Genomic DNA, 20,896 nt, shown 5'->3' with positions numbered 1-20,896 from the left:
GTTTGGTTTTGGGCCCCTCACTAGAAGAAGCACACCAAACTGCTGGAGCATGTCCAAAGAAGGATAACAAAGCTGGTAAAGGGTCTAGAGAACAAGTTCCCTCAGTGGCTGAGGGAAGCAGCATTATTTAGCCTACAGAAAAGAAGGCTCAGGGCAGACCTTACTGCTCTGTACAGTTAAATGAGGCTTACATGAGGCTATAGCAAGGTGTGAATTGGTCTCTTCTCCCAAACATCAAGTGATAAAACGAGGGGAAATGGCCTCCAGTTGCACCAGGGGAGGTTTAGATTGAATATTAGGAGAAATGTCTTTACTAAAAGGGCTGTGTGGCATTGGAATAGGCTGCCTATGGAAGCAGTTGAGTCACCATCCCTAGAGGTCTTCAAGAAACATGTAGATTTGGAACTTAGTAGCATGGTTTAGCAGTGGACTTCAGTACTAAGTTAAAGGTTGGACCAGATGATCTTAGAGGTCTTTTCTGAGCTGTATGATTCTATTCTAGTTATGTAAACTTAGGCAGCTGATAGCTTATTATCACTCATGAACATACTTTCTAAACACATGATACTACCAGATCAGAAACCTAACATTCTGATGTTAAAACACATGGACATGAACATAATAGATTTTTCCCATTTCTTTATTACATACATTTCTTTGTCTATGCAGGCATCCTCATATGAGTTTTGACCTCAGACTGAACTATTAAAACAACATCAACCACACTTTAATGCCTATACAAAGTATTTAAGAGCTACTTTTATACTATACAGCCAGTCTTCTCAAATACTTGCTAGCTTTCATATAGACTACTTATAAAATTAAGCCTCAACCTTTCATTACTCATTTGCAGTGCTCCTTAAGTCTGACACATCTGAAATAATAAAGCCATGCATACAATGAAAATATTTCAGTTTAACAACTTACATTTTCAATTTAGAAAGACCTTCATGTTTCTAGTATATCACAAATGACCTTTCATGTAAGGAAAGCAAAAGCACTTGAAGACATCATACCTGCTTTCTAACAGTGAAAGTTTATTTCATTTCTTTCTGACCTACCCCCCCCCCCAAAAGAATAAAAATTTAATACCAACATTAAGCAATATGTATTGCTACATTATGACAATATGCACTCTATTTGACTTAAGGATCATCAATAATTGAGTCTCTGAGTATTGGGACCTTCAGTATGGCTCTCTGATTTTTAAATATCCCTGTTGCAAAATAGCATGAGGAAGCCTTTTTTTTTTTTTTTTTTTAAACTCTACCTCTTTTGTGATAGGAATCTTCTAGCAACATGGCTCTTGGTGTAACCTTTAAAAATTTCACTACATTCTCTCAATAGAAGTATTTGAGATACGTAGTTATCAATCTCCTGAACATATTTGTCCAAAGTCAGAACATACAAAGCAAAATTTTTAGTGAACTGCATAGGACCCTTAAGGCATGAATAATACTCTAATTTGCTATGGCATAGACATTGCAATCTCTGCATTAGCCACCTAACAATATTACAGTATCCCTTTGGGGCACTGTGTTGTACATTTCTAAAAGTGGGGTTTCACTTTTCTCATGCTTACATAAAATTATGTATTCAGGAAACATAATAAATAGATACGTTTGGAAGTGCAGCTGCCCCACTGCCAGCACATAGCAAGGAGGACAGAAAAAGAACTGTTTTATCAGGTAGGAATAGGAAGGACCAGTCTTGACAATGTCAAAGGAACTACTGTAAAGATGCTGTGAAAAAGGCCAACTCTACAGTACCCTTCCACGGCCAGGTGATGTGTGGAAGTGGTCAGGAGGAAGGCTCTCCTTTTCTCTATGGTCTCTCAGGTCAGGTTGTACCAGAGAGGGGAGTCAGAGACATCTTACTCTCCCCCCCTACTCCCTTCTTCCAAAACATTATCTGCCACTGCTGCTCCTGCTTTGCAGTGGAGAAAGTTAATTTAGGGTAGAAAGGACAGACAGAAAAAGAAGAGGAAGGAGAATGTGCTACCATTTTCAAAACCTCTGGAGGAGAGAAGGACTCATACAGAGGTAAAAAACCTATCTGCCCGAACACCTGCCAGTACAGAGCTGCTACCATTATCTTTTTGTGCCTTCTATAGCAAAATAGGCATAGAATACAGCCCCAGCGGTGCCTGCAGAGGCTGGCAACCCATTTCCTCAAGCCTGCTCTTTTAAAATTAATTCCTGGATTGGGTTTCATTCCCTAATATCTCAATCAACAATTACTTGGGTTTATCTGTGTTGAGCTCTGTAGACTACATCAAATAATCATTGTGGCTAATGCATGATCAAATAATTGTGAGCCTTCAGCACAACAGATACAATGGTTTATGCAAGAGAGATCAATAACTTCCATCAATATTATTTCTACAAAATGTTAATGATATGAATGACATTAAGCCAAATTGATCCAAACAAAAATAAACACTTGGTATTAATATGGACTATATTCATCCCATGGTGTTGCTATAGTAAAGGGAAAAGATCAATTCAAGTATTGCCAAATAATAAGCTACTAACAATCAAAAAAACAAAGATGGATAAATGTAAGATCTTTATCAACTGTTTTGCTTTGGTAAAATACTGAAGATCAGATTTAAAAATGTAAGAAAAAGGTTGGTGACATTCATTGAACACATGTAGGAAAATTCATAAAAAAAAGGCAAAAAAAAAAAAAAAAAAAAAAACAAAAACCACAACCAACCAATTAACACCACCACCACACAGTAAAAGGTTGTTAAGTTTTGCCTTTTCTGCTTTAGAAGTTGTGTATCATTTCTCCCAGTTTGGTTTCAGCATAAGCATGGCTTGCGGCAACAGTTACAGGTTCTTGAAAGATTTTAATTGTCACAATTTATTTTTCTAAACTCAACCTCTAAGACATTGTAGTAAGTTTTCAATAGTAAGAATATATTTTAGGCTCATTCACCCCACAATGCTTCCTAGTTAGCTGATTTTGGTCATTACCAAGACTTTCAGAAAGCCTATACATTGTTGAAAATCAACATGACATGCAGATTAGCGTCCTGTACACTCCAAAAAAAGTGACTGGGGCATCCACAGAGGTCCAGAGTAAGGTGGTCTTGGGAATGATGGGTCAAAAGTAGGAGTTAAAAGAACTTGGGGTTGGTTTTGCCAAAAAACACACCTTGATTTGCAATGAAGTGTCTCAATTACTTTATAAAATAATGAAGATAGTCTGTCAGTTTATCTGCTTAATGTTCAAAATTAACTTCACCCTTTTGAGATACAAACGCCCATAAGCATTATCATCAGAAGACATTATAAAATCATTTTTACTGTCATAACACAAGATCTCAATAATGAAAAATAAATATCTCATTTTATTATGCTAAAGTAAACACTGCAACAAAGTAAATGACAACTAGCATGCAACAGTACATAATTTATCCACAGTTATTTACACTGGAGTCATTATTACGTTACCCAAGTAACTGAACAAACACTTCCTATACATGACATTTACTGTAATCAAGTCACAATTCTATGTTGAAAAGTATCAAATTTGGGGGGGAAGAGGGGTGGAAGATGGCAAATTACATTTTGAATACCTAAAAAATCTAAGAAAATGCTGTCTTCATGTACCACGTTTTCATAGGCTTCTGCCTAGGATTGTGTTGTTACATGTTCAACAGTTTAACTGCCAAAGAAAGGTTGCAAGAAGCATTATGACACTATATTAGCATAACCAATCTTAACTTGAAAGATAAATACTTAGAGGGAGATAAAAAAAAAAAAAAAAAAAAAGGAAGGAAGGAAAGCATAACATAGGGAAAGAACAGAAAGAAGACATGTTATTATGGTCTGAATAATGTCACATTCCATTATTGATTAAAATGATTTTACCATGACATTTCATTCATCAGATTCCATTTCTCATTACACACAAACCCTGAATATTTATCAAGCTTACATGAGGTTTTTCTTCTCATCAAGCAATGCATTTTCACTCTCCATTTTAAAGCTATGTTACATTATGTTGAAGGGTCTACACTGTCTTTGAACTCTATCCTCACACTTGACCTTACAGACATCCCTTTTATCTCATTATAATGGATGCTATTAAGTATTTATATCTAACAAGGTAATTTAAATGGTTCATCCTTTTTAAACAATCCTGCGATCATTTTCTGTTAGCAGGAAATAAAGACATTTTATTAAATCAAGATCTATCTGCTACTACTCAGTATTAATATTCTTTCTAGTCAGGACATTTAAAACCTTCACCATGGACAATTACAATACTTTTTTTGGTAGCTGGGATTGAGTTCTCCAATCCTTGGACACCTAGTATTCACATTAATTTCAAATAATAATTTTAGATTTTTATGGAATTTAGGCTTCATTAAAGAAACAAGTTAAACCTGGAATGCATAATGCTGTTATTACAGATGCCTAGGGAAAGCCAAAGGAAACTGCAGGTACATATGAAGACTGTCCTAGACAAAACAAGTCTTTCTAAGAACCCTTTGAGACGCTTTTCAATAATTGAGATATACTAAATATTACTGATTATTATTTTATGAAAATAATTTTTAAAAAATGGTTAACACAGCAAAAAGAGATAGCATGTAAAATGTGATTCAGCACTGTATACAAATAAACTTTCCCCAAAACCTCACAGTAAAAATAAGTTTTGATCAATATAGGTAAAATCATATAAAATCTCATCTCTGATATACTGCACATCATGAAAAGGCATCTATTGATTTCTTCAGCCTTTTGACCAAATTTCATAGGATTAGCAACACTATAATTTCATGACCTACTCTTAGTATTAAACACAACACTGATTTATTTCCACATCACATTTTATACACATCACCAGACTTCACTATCACTATAAACCAGTTGTGTTGACTGATTTGCAGAATTTCAAAGAACCTTCACTTTTGCTTTTTCTATGTAGACTGACATGTTTATGATCCTCTCAACGTTATTACTAAATGCAATCCACAGCTCAGAAACATTCCATTCCTAAAGATTTCAAACACTATATACAAGAAAAGTCTCTTAAACAACACTTTCCCCTCTAAATCCGTGCAAACTTTCTGTATTAACAATTAACCATTTCATCTTTCAGAAACCCTTTTTTCTTTTATAAAATTTTCATTTTCTGTTTCAGAATTTAAAAATGCCAAACAATAAAGGACTTTTTCCCCCCTAATATACAACCAGGTTTGCCAAAGAACAAAACCAAGTTCCAGAACGCTTTAAAAATTGCATTAAAAAAATTAAGAATATAGGTATTTCACTGTGTCTGCACTTGAGAAATAAATTAACATTTGATCAATATCACAAACTCGTATCAGAACAATTAATTCTAGAGCTTAGCCTTGGAAACATAAGGCATTTATATGTCTTATGCATTTCCTATGTAGTCTGAACCTTTAACTTCTAAGTTTCAGTGCAGCTGGCAGGCTTCTAAAATTTCCTAACAAAAATCAAAGTTGGAGCATGATGAAGTATAATGCAACATACAGACAGCACATGGCATGTAAGCACATGTAAAAGATATTACACAATAATTTGATACTAACAGCTACATTACTTCCATGTCCAAGAAATGAAACAATCAGTTGTAGAAAACTAGCCACAGCAAAGCAGTGGTCGATAAAAGCAATCATGCCAGCTAAATTGTAGCTGGAGTCAGTGGCACTATTATTTTTATTTTTAAAGTAATGACATACCAGTGAAAACATTCCACTGAAGATGAAGAGTCAAGGAAGTGTCTAAAAAGCAGATCCATCTGGAAGAGCAGCTGAAATAGTGAACAGAATGAATTTCCCACTTTTAGGTGTCTTGCATAATTTCTTAACCCTTGCCCTTAGATTTCAACAGATCTCTTCAATCTAAGGCTTTCACTATTTAACTAGCAGCCTCAGACACATACGTTAAAAAAGGGGGCCTCACTTGTTTGAGCCTCCTTAGCAGTAAAGCTAAAAGAAATAAAAATTAACTGTTTTTCCCACATACAGTATTTCTGTTGTTTAATCTTTACCTTTCTCTTTGGCTGCCTTTTGGATTTCATCTGTTGATATTTCACTTTCTGTCTTCACAATAAAAATTATTTGTGTGTTGGTGCATATTTATGATAGACAGCAATGTGCAAGAACTCAAGCTGTGAGGAAATCTTTACTCTGAGATCCCTGTGGTACCTCCAAACTCTCCTCAGCTGTTGCAAACCCACAGGAGACCTATTTGTTTATGGAAGTGTGCCAGGTGTTTCTCTTTCATAAATATTTAATTAATCAATCTTGTGAGGAAAAAAAATGCAGCCTGCACAACACTCATGGTAATGAATATGTGTTGGCTGTCTGGATTTTTTCCCCTCAGAATTTGATTAGTTATGTCATTTGTAAAATAAAGTAGTTCTATTGTATTTCTAACAGGGAAACAGAGCAGAGTGGTTTGGGGGGAGAAGTTTGCATCAAATAAGAGACAAGAAAAAAAGGGACTATTCAAAGTGGTAGCTGTTCTGTTAGTAGAAATGGATACCATGGGCCAGTGGATTTGAAGATAATCTGAAACTGTTTCCCTGTCTTTTACCCAGGAGGACCTACAGATCACTTCTTGCTAGGTATATAAGCAGCAGTAAGCCTAAACTCACTTAGAAAGAAGGAAAAAATAAAAAGGATTAAAAAAAAACAAGCCTATCTGGGGAAGTATGAGACACATGGATCTTGCAATTAGATCTTCTAAGTATGGATGTATTGTCAAAGATTTTAAATTGCTTTACATTTGATTAAAGTGCAACTCCAAGTATGTGCCTAGGAACGTAACATCTTGATGCAGGGAATAGAAACACAAATGTACCTTCAGAGCATGACTCTGAGGACCTAAGCTTTATGTCTACCTCCACATGATGAAGATCTACTTAAGGGGTAGTGAAGAGCTCTGTCAGTTTTAACATAGTTGGGCTTTGCCTGGGGTTGTGGAGAATTAAATTGCAAAGCTGAGTAAACGTACTCAAGCTTTAACATTCACAGAGCATTTAAAATCATAAATTAATCAAAAAAAAAACAACAACAACAACAACAAAAAAAAAAAAAGTCTGGCCAATATTAAACAATACATTAAAAATAAACTAGCCTAAAAACACACAGTGACTATCACAAAATGAAATCTGAAATGGTCTTTGACTGTGTTTTACATCCACCATCACCCTTGCTTTCCTCCTGGGCAACACAAAATACATTTTTTTTCTTTAGATATGGTTGCCATATGCAAAAAAAAAAAAAAAAAAAAAAGAGGAAGTATATCATTTTTCTTTAAGAAAAAGTGTGCAGCAGAGCTATAGCAACATTACATGTATATTTTGCTTCCCTGCAAGGTTATTCCAAGGTTATTCTCTACAACACCTCCTGATCTATATCACCTAACAGACATCTAACTCCTGTGACAAATTCAGTCGTTGCATAGTCAAAAGAACAATTGTGCAGAAATACTGTAGCTTTAAAGTGATTATTAATCTTCCAGTACATACCAGTACATGTTGGTACAAAATTCAAAGCACAGAGCACAGCTGGTAAAATTCTGCATAACATTTATGCTGCTAAATAAAAGGGGGAGGGGGTGAGGCAGAGGCCTGAGCCCCTGATCATTCATGTTGGTTAAGTCACTCAGTTGCTCTGTTTGGGTCACTCAGGTCTTTCTGTCCAAATCAAATCTTTTTTTGCAGGGAAAGCATTTTAACAGGGGTCTAGACTGAGACAGTGTGAATGGGAACCAGGCACTGGGACCATGGATTTGTTCCTTCTTTAGCAACATACACATAGCCATGGCACCCAGCATCAGATTTAAAACAAAAAATATCCAGCTGAGATAACAGTGCCAGTGACATTGTTTGAAACAAACAAACAAACAAAAACAAAAACAAAACAAAACAAAACAAAAACTCATCAACCTCACATGGGCCAGGCTTTCACATCTATAAACTGTTACTTGGGAATTACTTACATATATACATACAACAAGTTATCCTGTATTTGTCAAAAGCCATTTCTGTAGCTCAGTTAACAGGAGAGAGAGAAGGTAGAAAAAATCAACTTAAGCATAGAGTGAGTATGAGTTTTATTCCTCTTGAGCAAATCATATTAAACTTTGAAGTTCTAACAAAGAGATTTCCCTTATCAGTTTCAGTTTCTCACTAATATTTCAGTTTTAAAAGTGTAACATTCCAACCCATGATATATTTATGTATCAGCAACTGGGTGAGCATACTATGTATACATCTATTATGCTCACTCTGTATACAGTATGCCATGTTTCTTTACTGGCCTCTGCTCTTCTGTTCTTAGAATATCACAAATCAACGTTTTTCATTTATGTAGAACGATAAATCCTTGTTCATTACAGGTATGATAAGCACCTATTGCATAGCTGTTTACTGTAATAGTCTATGAAATCTCAAAGAAGTATGTCTTTATATATGAATTATGACCTAGACAGATGTGTTACTGTTCCGCTCCGTGGCATGTGTGGGAGGTCACACGGCAGTGAAGGGATAGAAGAGATCCCAGCTGCCATCAGAGCACGTCTCCCTACTCGTGCAGGCCACCTTGGCACCCATTCCCCTTAATACCCTTCATTTCTGTGACTACTGTGACATTTACACAATTAGAGTGTACCCAGCTCCAGCTGGGGGAGGGTGAAGGACAAGTGGAGAGCTTGTGGGTAAGAATTAAGGGGTGGGCTGGTATGGGAGACAGTGGTGGGGGTCTACTTCAGGTCTCCAGATCAGGAAGAGGAAGTCGATGAGGCCTCCTACAAGCAGCTGCTAGTAGCCTCACGATCACGAGTGCTGGTCCTCATGGGGGACTTCAATTACCCAGACATCTGCTGGGTAAGCAACTCAGCCAGGCATGAGCAGTCCAAACGGTTCCTACAATACGTTGAGGACAATTTTCTGACGCAGGTAGTGGAGGAGCCGACGAGGCGGGGGGTGCTCCTGGACCTCGTTCTTACCAACAGGGATGGCCTTGTTAGGGATGTGAAGGCTGGGGGCAGCTTGGGATGCAGCGACCATGAGATGGTGGAGTTCCAGATGGAACTAGGGAAAGGAAGTAAGGCTAAAAGCAGGATTGCTACCCTGGACTTTCGAAGAGCCAACTTTGACCTCTTCCGGGATCTGCCTGGGAGCATCTCATGGGCTAGGTTGCTAGAAGGCAAGGGTGCTTGTGAGAGCAGGGCTACATTTAAGCAGCACTTCTTCCATGCTCAGGATTGCTGCATCCCGAAGAATAGGAAATCGGGGAAGGGGGGCAGGAAACCCGTGTGGATGAGCAAGGAGCTCATCAGTAAAATCAAAAGGAAGAGGATGGTCTATGAAATGTGGAAAAAGGGCCTGTCCTTTTGGGAGGAGTATAGATGTGTTGTCAGGGCCTGCAGGGACATGATGAGGAAGGCTAAAGCCCACCTAGAGATGAGGCTTTCAAAAGAGATAAAGGATAATAAGAAGTTTTTTTTCAAGTATGTAAACAGCAAGAGGATGGCTAGGGATAATGTGGGTCCCTTGCTGAATGAGGGGGGTGTCCTGGTCATGGGAGATGCTGAGAAGGCACAGATACTGAATGCTTTCTTTGCTTCAGTCTTTGCTTCAAGGACACTCCCCTGGGACTCCTTGCCCCTGGCAATAGGACAAAGGGTCTGGGAAATGGAGGGCTCCCACCTGGTGGACGTGAGAGTGGTTCGGGAGCGTCTGAGTGGGCTCAACGCACACAAACCCATGGGTCCCAGTGGGATGCATCCACGTGTGCTAAGGAAGCTGGCAGATGTGATCGCAGAACCACTCTCTATCATCTTTGAAAGGTCCCAGAGAATGGGTGAGGTGCCTGAAGACTGGAGGATAGCCAATGTCTCTCCGGTCTTCAAGAAGGGCAGGAAGGAGGATCCAGGAAACTACAGGCCAGTCAGTTTCACCTCTGTCCCTGGAAAGGTATTGGAGCAGGTTGTTCTGAATGCCATCTCCAAGCAATTGGAAGAGAAGAAGGTTATGAGGAGTAGTCAGCATGGATTCACCAAGGGGAAGTCATGCTCAAGCAACCTCATTGCCTTCTATGATGGCATCACCAGCTGGGTAGATGGGGGGAGAGCGGTGGATGTCATCTACCTTGACTTTAGCAAGGCTTTCAATACTGTCTCCCATGACATCCTACTAGCAAAGCTGAGAAAGTGTGGGATAGATGAGTGGATGGCAAGGTGGGTTGAGAACTGGCTGACTGGCCGAGCTCAGAGGGTGGTGATCAGAGGATCAGAGTCTGGCTGGAGACCTGTGACTAGCGGTGTTCCCCAGGGGCTGGTGCTGGGTCTGGTCTTGTTCAACATCTTCATCGACGACCTTTATGAGGGAATAGTGTCTGCCCTCAGCAAGTATGCTGATGACACAAAGCTGGGAGGAGTGGCTGACATGCCAGAAGGCTGTGCTGCCATTCAGCGAGACCTGGACAGGCTGGAGAGATGGGCAGGTAAAAACCAAATGAGATTTAATAAGAGCAAGTGTAGAGTCCTGCACCTGGGAAGGAACAACCCGAAGTATCAGTACAGGCTGGGGGACGACCTGCTGGAGAGGAGCTCTGAGGAGAAGGACCTGGGGGTCCTGGTGGATGACAGGTTGACCATGAGCCAGCAGTGTGCCCTTGTGGCCAAGAGGGCTAATGGGATCCTAGCGTGCATTAAAAGGAGTGTGGCCAGCAGGTCAAGGGAGGTGATCCTCCCCCTCTACTCTGCCCTGGTCAGGCCTTCACCTGGAGTACTGTGTCCAGTTCTGGGCTTCCCGGTACAAGAAAGACAGGGATCTCCTGGAAAGAGTCCAGCGGAGGGCCACAAAGATGATACGGGGCCTGGAGCATCTTCCCCATGCAGAAAGAGAAGACTGAGAGGAGATCTCCTCAATGTATATAAATGTCTGATGGGTGGGGGACAGAAGGATGTAGCCAACCTCTTCTCAGTGGTTTGTGGGGATAGGACAAGGGGCAATGGTTGCAAGTTAGAGCACAGGAAGTTCCAAACCAACATGTGAAATTCTTCACGGTGAGGGTGACAGAGCACTGGAACAGGCTGCCTAGGGAGGTTGTGGAGTCTCCTTCTCTGGAGATATTCAAGGCCTGTCTGGACGCCTACCTGAGCAGCCTGCTCTGAGGAACCTGCTTTGGCAGGGGGGTTGGACCCGATGATCTTTCGAGGTCCCTTCCAACCCTTACAGTTCTGTGATTCTGTGATTTCTGTGACTTCATTTCTGTGACTACTTCTATTTTCTGTCCACTGTGTACTGGGTCTGGCTGGAATGTTAACTTTCCCGGCAGCAGCCCATTCAGTGCCGTACTCTGTACTTGTAGCTGGAAAAGCAGTGTTATCACACCAGTGTTGTGTCTACTGCTGAGCAGCAGTGGCACAGCATTGGGCCTTTCTCTAACCCTCCTAGGGGGTGGGCAAAAAAGTGAGGAGAGAAACATCACTAGGGCAGCTGACCTAAACCAATCAAAGGGATATTCCATACCATGTGGTGTCACACTCAGCAATAAAAGGTGGAAACAGGAAGAAGAGGGGAGGGGTGGGCTCTCGTTGAGAAGACGTCGGTCCTCCTCTCGAACACCGGCTGCGTGCGTTGAGGCCTTGCTTCAAGGACGTGGTCAATCATCGCTCATTTGTGGGAAGTAGAGAGTAATTTCTTTCCTCTGCACTTCCATATAGCTTTCATTTATTTTGTTTGTTTGTTTTCCTCCCTTTTTCCCCTTTCCCTTTTATTTCCCCTTAGTTAAATTGTTTAGTTCATGGTAGTCTTTATTTAATTATTATAATTATTTCCCTTTAATTAAATTATCCTTATCTCAACCCGTGAGTTGTTCTTTGCTTTACTTCTCCCCCTCCTTATCTAAAGGAGGGGGAGTGAGAGAGCGGTTGTGGGGTTTAGCTGCCCAGCACGGTAAAACCACCACAGTCCTTTTTGGCGCCCAACGTGGGGCTCGAAGGGTTGAGATAACAATAGAATTGATTAAACGCATACAACTAACACACTTGCTTGCTAGTAACCATGTTCCTTGCCCTGTTAATAATAATGGCTTTGTTCATATGTCATGCAATTCGTGTCATATTCTCCTTTCTCCTATATATCCGATCTGACAAAGTGCTACAATCTGTGTTCATTTTTTTTAATTCGTTGTGCTGCCAAGCACTGACCTTGGTTTTACTCTGGAATTCAGGCTCTGCGCTGTTATCATTTGGGTCCCATGGAAACTATCTTTCAGAGAATATTCAGAACTACACTGCCTTCCTTTTCTCATCTGGACACGAGTTTATTAATAATATCAGGAATGGTACCTTTCCCTTCTTTCACAGTGGGCTAATTACAACAGTTTGGGAGTATTTTGAAGATCCATCTGTAACCCATGTATTGCTATTTCTAATTCTGAATAACAGGTTTCATTTTCTCTCTAAGATTAGTCGATTGTTTAGAAAACTTATTTGGGAATCTGTCCCGAAACAGTCTCGTGGTGAGTGGCACGGTGTGTGGGATGATGTTAGCAGATACCTGTCATGAGTGTCTCCTCCAATAGTTTTGAACTTCACCCCTGAGCAAGTGTTAAATCCTAAAAACTTGGTAGAATGTTTGAGAGTTGTATGTCCTGATCCTGATAATGCCGGAGAACAACAGCTTGCAGCATTGTGCTGGGTCCTGGTTTATTCCTATCAAACACTGTTTAACATCATCCAGCAACTTGAAGAGAGGGAGGAAGTCTCTGAATCTGATGACCAAGTAACACATGCTGTGGCTGACCCAGAGGACCAACCAACTATGGTATCAGTCGCCCCCATAGTCAAGTCAAAACAATGGAAACGGAGGTCAGCTCGTTTAGTAAGGGAAGAAGGCTCTCCTAAGAAGGAGGGAGAAGGGGAATTGGCAGGCACCTCTAAAGCAGAGCCATCACAAAAACAGCAGGAAGACGAGACGGAAATCATAAAGGAATCAGAAATCACTCGATCATTATCCCTGAGTGAGATGCGAGAAATACGAAAGGATTATGGTCGACGCCCAGGTGAACACATCCTCACTTGGCTGCTCCAATGCTGGGATGCTGGGGCCAGTAGCCTACAATTAGAAGGCAATGAAGCCAAGCAGCTGGGATCCCTCTCTAGAGAAAGGGTAATCGACAAAGTAATCGGGAGAGGAGCACAGGCCCTCAGCCTCTGGAGACGACTCCTGGCAGCTATCAAAGAAAGATATCCCCATAAGGAAGATATTGTATATCACATAGGCAAGTGGACCACTGTGGATAAAGGTCTCCAACATCTGCGGGAATTAGCTGTGCGGGAGATGATTTATAGTGATTTGGACAATGCCCAGACACCTCAAGACCCCGATGAAGTCCAGTGCACAACATCCATGTGGCGTAAATTTGTGCGGAGTGCACCAGCAGCACATGCCAGTACCCTGGCAGCAATTCACTGGGATGAGGGGATGGGACCAACAATGTATGATGTCTCCTGCCAACTTCAAAAATATGAAGACAATCTCTCTGCTCCGCTACAGTCCTGTGTCTCAGCTGTGGAGAAACTGTCTAAAGGACTTGACAAGCTCGTGGAGAAAGTATATTCCCCCTCATCTAGACAGAGTGATACTTCAGCCACTAAGAATCAGCATTCGCCTGCTCAAGAGAGAGAGTACCCAAGACGTACACCACGTGGCACCTTGTGGTTTTATCTGCGTGACCATGGGGAAGATATGAGGAAATGGGATGGTGTACCTACTTCAACCCTAGCTGCTCGGGTACGTGAACTGAAAGGAAATACAGCAGCAAGAAGAGGGGCTCCTAAGAGAAATGCTGCTCCAGTTTCTACTGGGCAGTACCCCAGAGGCAGTAGAAGAGCTGATGTTATTCTTGACCACGATGAAGGGACCTCTACCTCTCATTTGCCAGAATTTGTGCATTTGCAAGAATTAAGTGGCAGACGCTCCAGCCAGGACTAGAGGGGCCCTGCCTCTGGCCAGGTAGAGGAGAGGGATAACCGGATTTATTGGACTGTGTGGATCCGATGGCCTGGAACATCAGAACCACAGGAATACAAAGCTTTAGTGGACACTGGCGCACAATGTACCATAATGCCATCAGGCTACCAAGGGACAGAACTCACCTGTATCTCTGGAGTGACAGGGGGATCCCAACAACTATCTGTACTGGAAGCTGAAGTGAGTCTAACTGGGAATGAGTGGCAAAAGCATCCCATTGTGACTGGCCCAGAGGCTCCGTGCATCCTTGGCATAGACTATCTCAAGAGAGGGTACTTCAAGGATCCAAAAGGATACCGGTGGGCTTTTGGCATAGCTGCTTTGAGCACAGAGAAAATTAGGCAGCTGTCTACCCTGCCTGGCCTTTCAGAAGACCCTTCTGTTGTAGGATTGCTGAAGGTTGAAGAACAACAGGTACCAATTGCTACCACAACGGTGCACCGACGGCAATATCGCACCAACCGAGACTCCCTGATTCCCATCCATGAGTTGGTTCACCGACTGGAGAGTCAGGGAGTAATCAGCAAGACTCGCTCACCCTTTAATAGTCCTATATGGCCAGTACGAAAGTCTAATGGCGAGTGGAGGCTAACAGTGGACTATCGAGGCCTGAATGAAGTCACGCCACCACTGAGTGCTGCAGTGCCAGACATGCTAGAACTTCAGTACGAACTAGAGTCAAAGGCAGCCAAGTGGTATGCCACAATTGGTATTGCTAATGCATTTTTCTCCATCCCTTTAGCAGCAGCATGCAGGCCGCAGTTTGCTTTCACTTGGAGGGGCATCCAATACACCTGGAATCGGCTGCCCCAGGGGTGGAAACACAGCCCTACCATTTGCCATGGACTGATCCAGTCTGCACTGGAGCAAGGGGGAGCTCCTGAGCATCTTCAGTACATTGACGACATCCTCGTATGGGGCAACACAGCAGAAGAAGTTTTTGAGAAAGGGAAGAAAATAATCCAAATTCTCCTGAAAGCTGGTTTTGCCATTAAAAAGAGCAAGGTCAAGGGGCCTACACAGGAAATCCAGTTCTTGGGGGTAAAATGGCAGGATGGACGTCGCCATATTCCAATGGATGTGATCAATAAAATAACAGCAATGTCTCCGCCAACTAGCAAAAAGGAAACGCAAGCTTTCCTAGGCCTCGTGGGATTCTGGAGAATGCATGTGCCAGGCTATAGTCAGCTTGTGAGTCCTCTATATCGAGTGACTCGAAAGAGAAACTATTTTGAGTGGGGCCCTGAGCAACAACAGGCATTTGAACAAATCAAACAAGAAATAGCTCGTGCAGTAGCCCTTGGGCCTGTCCGTACTGGACCAGCTGTGCAAAATATACTGTACACTGCAGCTGGGGAGCATGGGCTCACCTGGAGCCTTTGGCAGAAAACCCCAGAAGAAACTCGAGGTCGACCTCTGGGCTTCTGGAGTCGGGGCTATCGAGGATCAGAAGCCAATTACACCCCAACTGAAAAGGAAATACTCACAGCATATGAGGGTGTTCGAGCTGCTTCAGAAGTTGTGGGTACAGAGGCACAGCTCCTCTTGGCACCGCGGCTACCTGTGTTACATTGGATGTTCAAAGAGAAAATTCCCACTACACACCATGCAACTGATGCTACATGGAGTAAGTGGATAGCGTTAATTACACAGCGGGCTCGAATGGGAAAACCCAATCGCCCAGGAATCCTGGAAGAGATTATGGACTGGCCGGAAGGCAGAGATTTCGGAGTGCCAACAGAAGAGGTAACCCGTGCTGAAGAGGCACCACCATACAATGAGTTGCCAGAAGACAGAAAGCAGTATGCGTTGTTTACTGACGGATCCTGCCGTGTGATAGGGAGCCATCGGAAATGGAAAGCTGCTGTGTGGAATCCCGTACGACGAGTTGTGGAAGCCATGGAAGGGGAAGGTGAGTCGAGTCAGTATGCAGAAGTAAAAGCCATACAACTAGCCCTAGATATCGCCGAAAGAGAAAATTGGCCAGTATTGTATCTTTATACTGACTCATGGATGGTGGCAAATGCTCTGTGGGGGTGGCTGCAGCAATGGAAAGAGAGCAACTGGCAGCGCAGAGGTAAGCCTATCTGGGCTGCTACCCTGTGGCAAGATATTGCTGCCCGGGTAGAAAACCTGGATGTTAAAGTATGTCATGTAGATGCCCACATGCCCAAGAGTCGCACTACTGAAGAACATCAGAACAACAAAGAAGTGGATCGAGCTTCGAAAATTGAAGTGGCTCAGGTGGACCTAGACTGGGAACGTAAGGGTGAGCTGTTTGTAGCTCGATGGGCCCATGAAACATCAGGACATCTGGGGAGAGATGCCACTTACAGATGGGCTCGTGATCGAGGGGTGGACTTGACCATTGAGGCCATCACACAGGTTACCCATGAGTGTGAGACCTGTGCTGCAATCAAGAAAGCCATGAAGGTAAAATCTCCCTGGAACAGGGGGAGATGGTTAGGGTTTCAATATGGTGAGGCCTGGCAAATTGACTATATCGGACCACTCCCAAAAACTCGCCAAGGCAAACGGTACATACTCACCATGGTAGAAGCAACTACTGGGTGGCTGGAAACATACCCTGTAAACCATGCCACAGCCTGAAACACTATCTTGGGCCTGGAAAGACAAGTATTGTGGCGTCATGGTACACCAGAGAGAATTGAGTCTGACAATGGGAGTCATTTCCGAAACAATCTTGTTACCTCCTGGGCAAAGAGGCATGGTATTGAGTGGGTGTACCACATCCCTTACCACCCACAAGCCTCTGGGAAGGTTGAGAGGTACAATGGACTGTTAAAGACTATGTTACGAGCATTAGGTGCTGGGACGTGGAAACAATGGGACGCAAATCTACCAGAAGCCACTTGGCTAGTTAACAATAGGGGGTCTGACAGCCGTGCTGGTCCTGCCGAAACAAAACCCCTACACACTGTGAAAGGAGCTAAGGTTCCTGTAGTGCATATAGGAAGGTGGATGGGGAAGGCAGTGTGGGTTGCTCCTGCCTCGGGAAAAGGCAAACCCACTCGTGGGATTGTCTTCGCCCAAGGACCAGGGTATACCTGGTGAGTCATGCAAAAGAATGGGGATATCAAGTGTGTGCCTCAAGGAGATTTGACATTGAGAGAAAACTAATCTATAATCTAAGTTATATGTTGTAGGAAGATGCTGTAGGATCAACGACAGGTCAACTTTGCAAGGAGCCGGGCAGTGCAACAAGGACTTGAACTAAGCTGGTGCTGGTGTCCAGACATCCAACTCCGCCTGCCTTGAGTGGCCACTTTGGCAGATGAAGACCTAATCATCAACAGTTCTTATGAACATTTTCCAAGAAAGACCTATGGAATGAAAAGATACATCTGCCTATTAATCCTGTCCTGTTAAATCCTTGTCCTGTTAGAGGACAAGGGATAATGATGAGAATGCTTGTATGCTAAAGTATGGGGATCTGAGTGTGACACAAATGTTATGGAATAAGGGGTGGAGGTTGTACTGGGTCTGGCTGGAATGTTAACTTTCCCGGCAGCAGCCCATTCAGTGCCGTACTCTGTACTTGTAGCTGGAACAGCAGTGTTATCACACCAGTGTTGTGTCTACTGCTGAGCAGCAGTGGCACAGCATTGGGCCTTTCTCTAACCCTCCTAGGGGGTGGGCAAAAAAGTGAGGAGAGAAACATCACTAGGGCAGCTGACCTAAACCAATCAAAGGGATATTCCATACCATGTGGTGTCACACTCAGCAATACAAGGTGGAAACAGGAAGAAGAGGGGAGAGGTGGGCTCTCGTTGAGAAGACGTCGGTCCTCCTCTCGAACACCGGCTGCGTGCGTTGAGGCCTTGCTTCAAGGACGTGGTCAATCATCGCTCATTTGTGGGAAGTAGAGAGTAATTTCTTTCCTCTGCACTTCCATATAGCTTTCATTTATTTTGTTTGTTTGTTTTCCTCCCTTTTTCCCCTTTCCCTTTTATTTCCCCTTAGTTAAATTGTTTAGTTCATGGTAGTCTTTATTTAATTATTATAATTATTTCCCTTTAATTAAATTATCCTTATCTCAACCCGTGAGTTGTTCTTTGCTTTACTTCTCCCCCTCCTTATCTAAAGGAGGGGGAGTGAGAGAGCGGTTGTGGGGTTTAGCTGCCCAGCACGGTAAAACCACCACACACTGGCAAACAGTTCTATCTAAAAAGATCTGATACTTTATTCAATGACTGTAATGTCTTACTAGATTTGAAGTATTATTATTAAAAGTCTAGAATGATTAGAACAACAAAGCAACATGTTATAGGAATATTACTTTTACAATTATTTTTGAAATAATTAAGCCTTTATCATTTGAAAGGACATTTCCTTGCAATCTTTGTTGACCTTGATAGGTATTTATTGGCATAGAAACTGGGAGAGGCATTCAAAATGGTAGGTGTCATCACCTAGTAGGGCAACATTTTTATATCAATTCTTACAGCTAAGTGAAGGTAATAATGACGATATAGCTCTCAGCTGAGAAAGTTTTAATTACTGTATTTAGACAGACATTTACTCATAAGCAGAATGTTCATATACATGAAAGTATACACTACTTAACTATGGTTAATATTATTTTAAGATCCATGTTTGGGATTAAACTAGTATTGTCTAACCACATAATAACATATTTCAGCTTTGCTGTATATTTTGCAGAGATCACTCAACACATAGTATTGCTCTGGCTTATATATAGGCTATTCAGCTTGCAAAAATGGAAGTATTGAGTATTTCTTTCTGGTTTTGCTTACCTGCATACAAATTACATCAATTTAGGCTAAAAGTTTCTACTCACAACATTTCATTTGCATGAAAACAGAAGAGTAAGTCTTTCTGATTTAAAACAATAGTGACAAGTCATCATTCTATATCATTTAAGAGTTCAACACTCACCCTTAAAATAGCAGAAACTTCAAAAATAAACATTTGGCAATCTATAATATCTGAGATTCACGCACATACTTCTGTAACTTTTACTCAAATGCCATTTCCCTTTTCCTGGATTCTTAGGTTTTATACATATATCTCTTTTCTAATTTCTTTCCTTGTGATAAAGCATATTTCTTCATATTTTCTATCACTTCACAGCCCTCAAAGGTAAATATGCTGAAACAAAGTTCGAACTTGGAAAAAAAAATAATTAGTCATCAAAAATATGCTTAATTTTAAACAACAAAGTATGAAAATAAACCCACTCTTTCTTAATTCCTTTCAGAGACAGTGTATAGTACAAAATTCTGTGTTATATAACACAGATACTTATTAAAAAGTGCCCTTGGCACTTTAAAGCACACTGTTCATTAGCTGATTTCACTGTTTATGCAAGTGATTTTTTAAAGGACCATCAAATACAAAATTATGATGGCAAAATAATGTGAAGGAGGATAAAATGCTTACATTACATCAACTTGTGACATCTTTAATGTGAAACACCCGTCTGTACAAAATGCGTTAAATTTCCCATAAATCACAGAATCACAGAATTGTCTAGCTTGGAAGAGACCTCAAGATCATCGAGTCCAACCTCTGACCTAACACTAACAGTCCCCACTAAACCATATTGCTACGCTCTACATCTAAATGTCTTTTAAAGACCTCCAGGGATGGTGACTCCACCACTTCCCTGGGCAGCCCATTCCAATGCCTCACAACCCTCTCAGTAAAGAAGTTCTTCCTAATATCCAACGGAAAACACCCCTGGCACAACTTTAGCCTATTTCCCCTCATCCTGTCACCAGGCACGTGGGAGAATAGACCAACCCCCACCTCTCTACAGCCTCCTTTAATGTACTCATAAAGTGCAATAAGGTCGCCCCTGAGCCTCCTTTTCTCCAGGCTGAACAAACCCAGCTCCCTCAGCCGCTCCTCGTAGGACTTGTTCTCCAGACCCCTCACCAGCTTCGTCGCCCTTCTTTGGACTCGCTCAAGCACCTCCATGTCCTTCTTGTAGCAAGGGGCTCAAAACTGAACACAGCACTCGAGGTGCAGCCTCACCAGAGCCGAGTACAGGGGGACGATCACTTCCCTAGCCCTGCTGGCCACACTGCTTCTTATACAAGCCAGGATGCTGTTGGCCTTCTTGGCTGCCTGAGCACACTGCTGGCTCATATTCAGCTGACTATCCACCAATACTCCCAGGTCCTTCTCCGCCAGGCAGCTTTCCAACCACTCATCTCCCAGCCTGTAGCTCTGCTTGGGGTAATTGCGCCCCAGGTGCAGGACCTGGCACTTGGCCTTGTTAAACTTCATACAGTTGACCTCAACCCATCGGTGCAGCCTATCCAGATCCTCCTGCAGAGCCTTCCTACCCTCGAACAGATCGATGCACATGCACCTAACTTGGTGTCATCTGCAAACTTACTGAGGGTGCACTCAATGCCCTCATCCAGATCATTGATGAAGACATTAAGGAGGACCGGCCCCAATACCGAGCCCTGGGGAACGCCACTAGTGACTGGCCTCCAGCTGGACTTGACTCCATTTACCACGACTCTTTGGGCCCGGCTATCCAGCCAGTTTCTAACCCAACGAAGCGTGCGCCAGTCCAAGCCACGAGCAGACAGTTTCTTGAGGAGAATGCTGTGGGAAACAGTGTCAAAAGCCTTGCTGAAGTCAAGGTAGACCACATCCACAGCCTTTCCCTCATCCACCAAGTGCATCACTTCGTCATAGAAGGAGATCAGGTTCATCAAGCAACCTGCCTTTCATAAACCCATGCTGACTGGGCCTGATCACCTGGTTGCCCTGTAAGTGCCATGTGATGACACTCAAGATAATCTGCTCCATGAGTTTCCCTGCACTGAGGTCAAACTGACAGGCCTATAGTTTC

At 42.4% G+C, this 20,896-nt stretch overlaps 1 protein-coding gene across 2 annotated transcripts in view; it reads right to left on the bottom strand.

The window, feature by feature from the left end:
- Positions 1 to 20,896, bottom strand: part of ROBO2 (roundabout guidance receptor 2) — an 897,160-nt gene that overhangs the window by 628,435 nt on the left and 247,829 nt on the right. Inside the window, exons 1-2 of one of the 2 annotated variants that reach the window (XM_084538898.1) lie at positions 6,037 to 6,166; positions 5,726 to 5,796 (exon numbers count right to left, since the gene is read on the bottom strand). The exons of the other annotated variant lie outside the window; for it this stretch is intronic. Of the exons in view, the coding sequence (XP_084395024.1) occupies positions 5,726 to 5,796; positions 6,037 to 6,066 (101 nt within the window). The 5' untranslated portion in view covers positions 6,067 to 6,166. Of the gene's footprint in view, positions 1 to 5,725; positions 5,797 to 6,036; positions 6,167 to 20,896 lie in introns of those variants that run through there. 2 annotated transcript variants of the gene reach the window in all.

The sequence above is a fragment of the Aythya ferina genome (genome assembly GCF_964211825.1).
Source record: "Aythya ferina genome assembly, chromosome: 1".
Classification (NCBI taxonomy): domain Eukaryota; kingdom Metazoa; phylum Chordata; class Aves; order Anseriformes; family Anatidae; genus Aythya; species Aythya ferina.
Note: the sequence above shows the minus strand (reverse complement) of the source record. Positions and strands in the feature narration are given on the sequence as shown.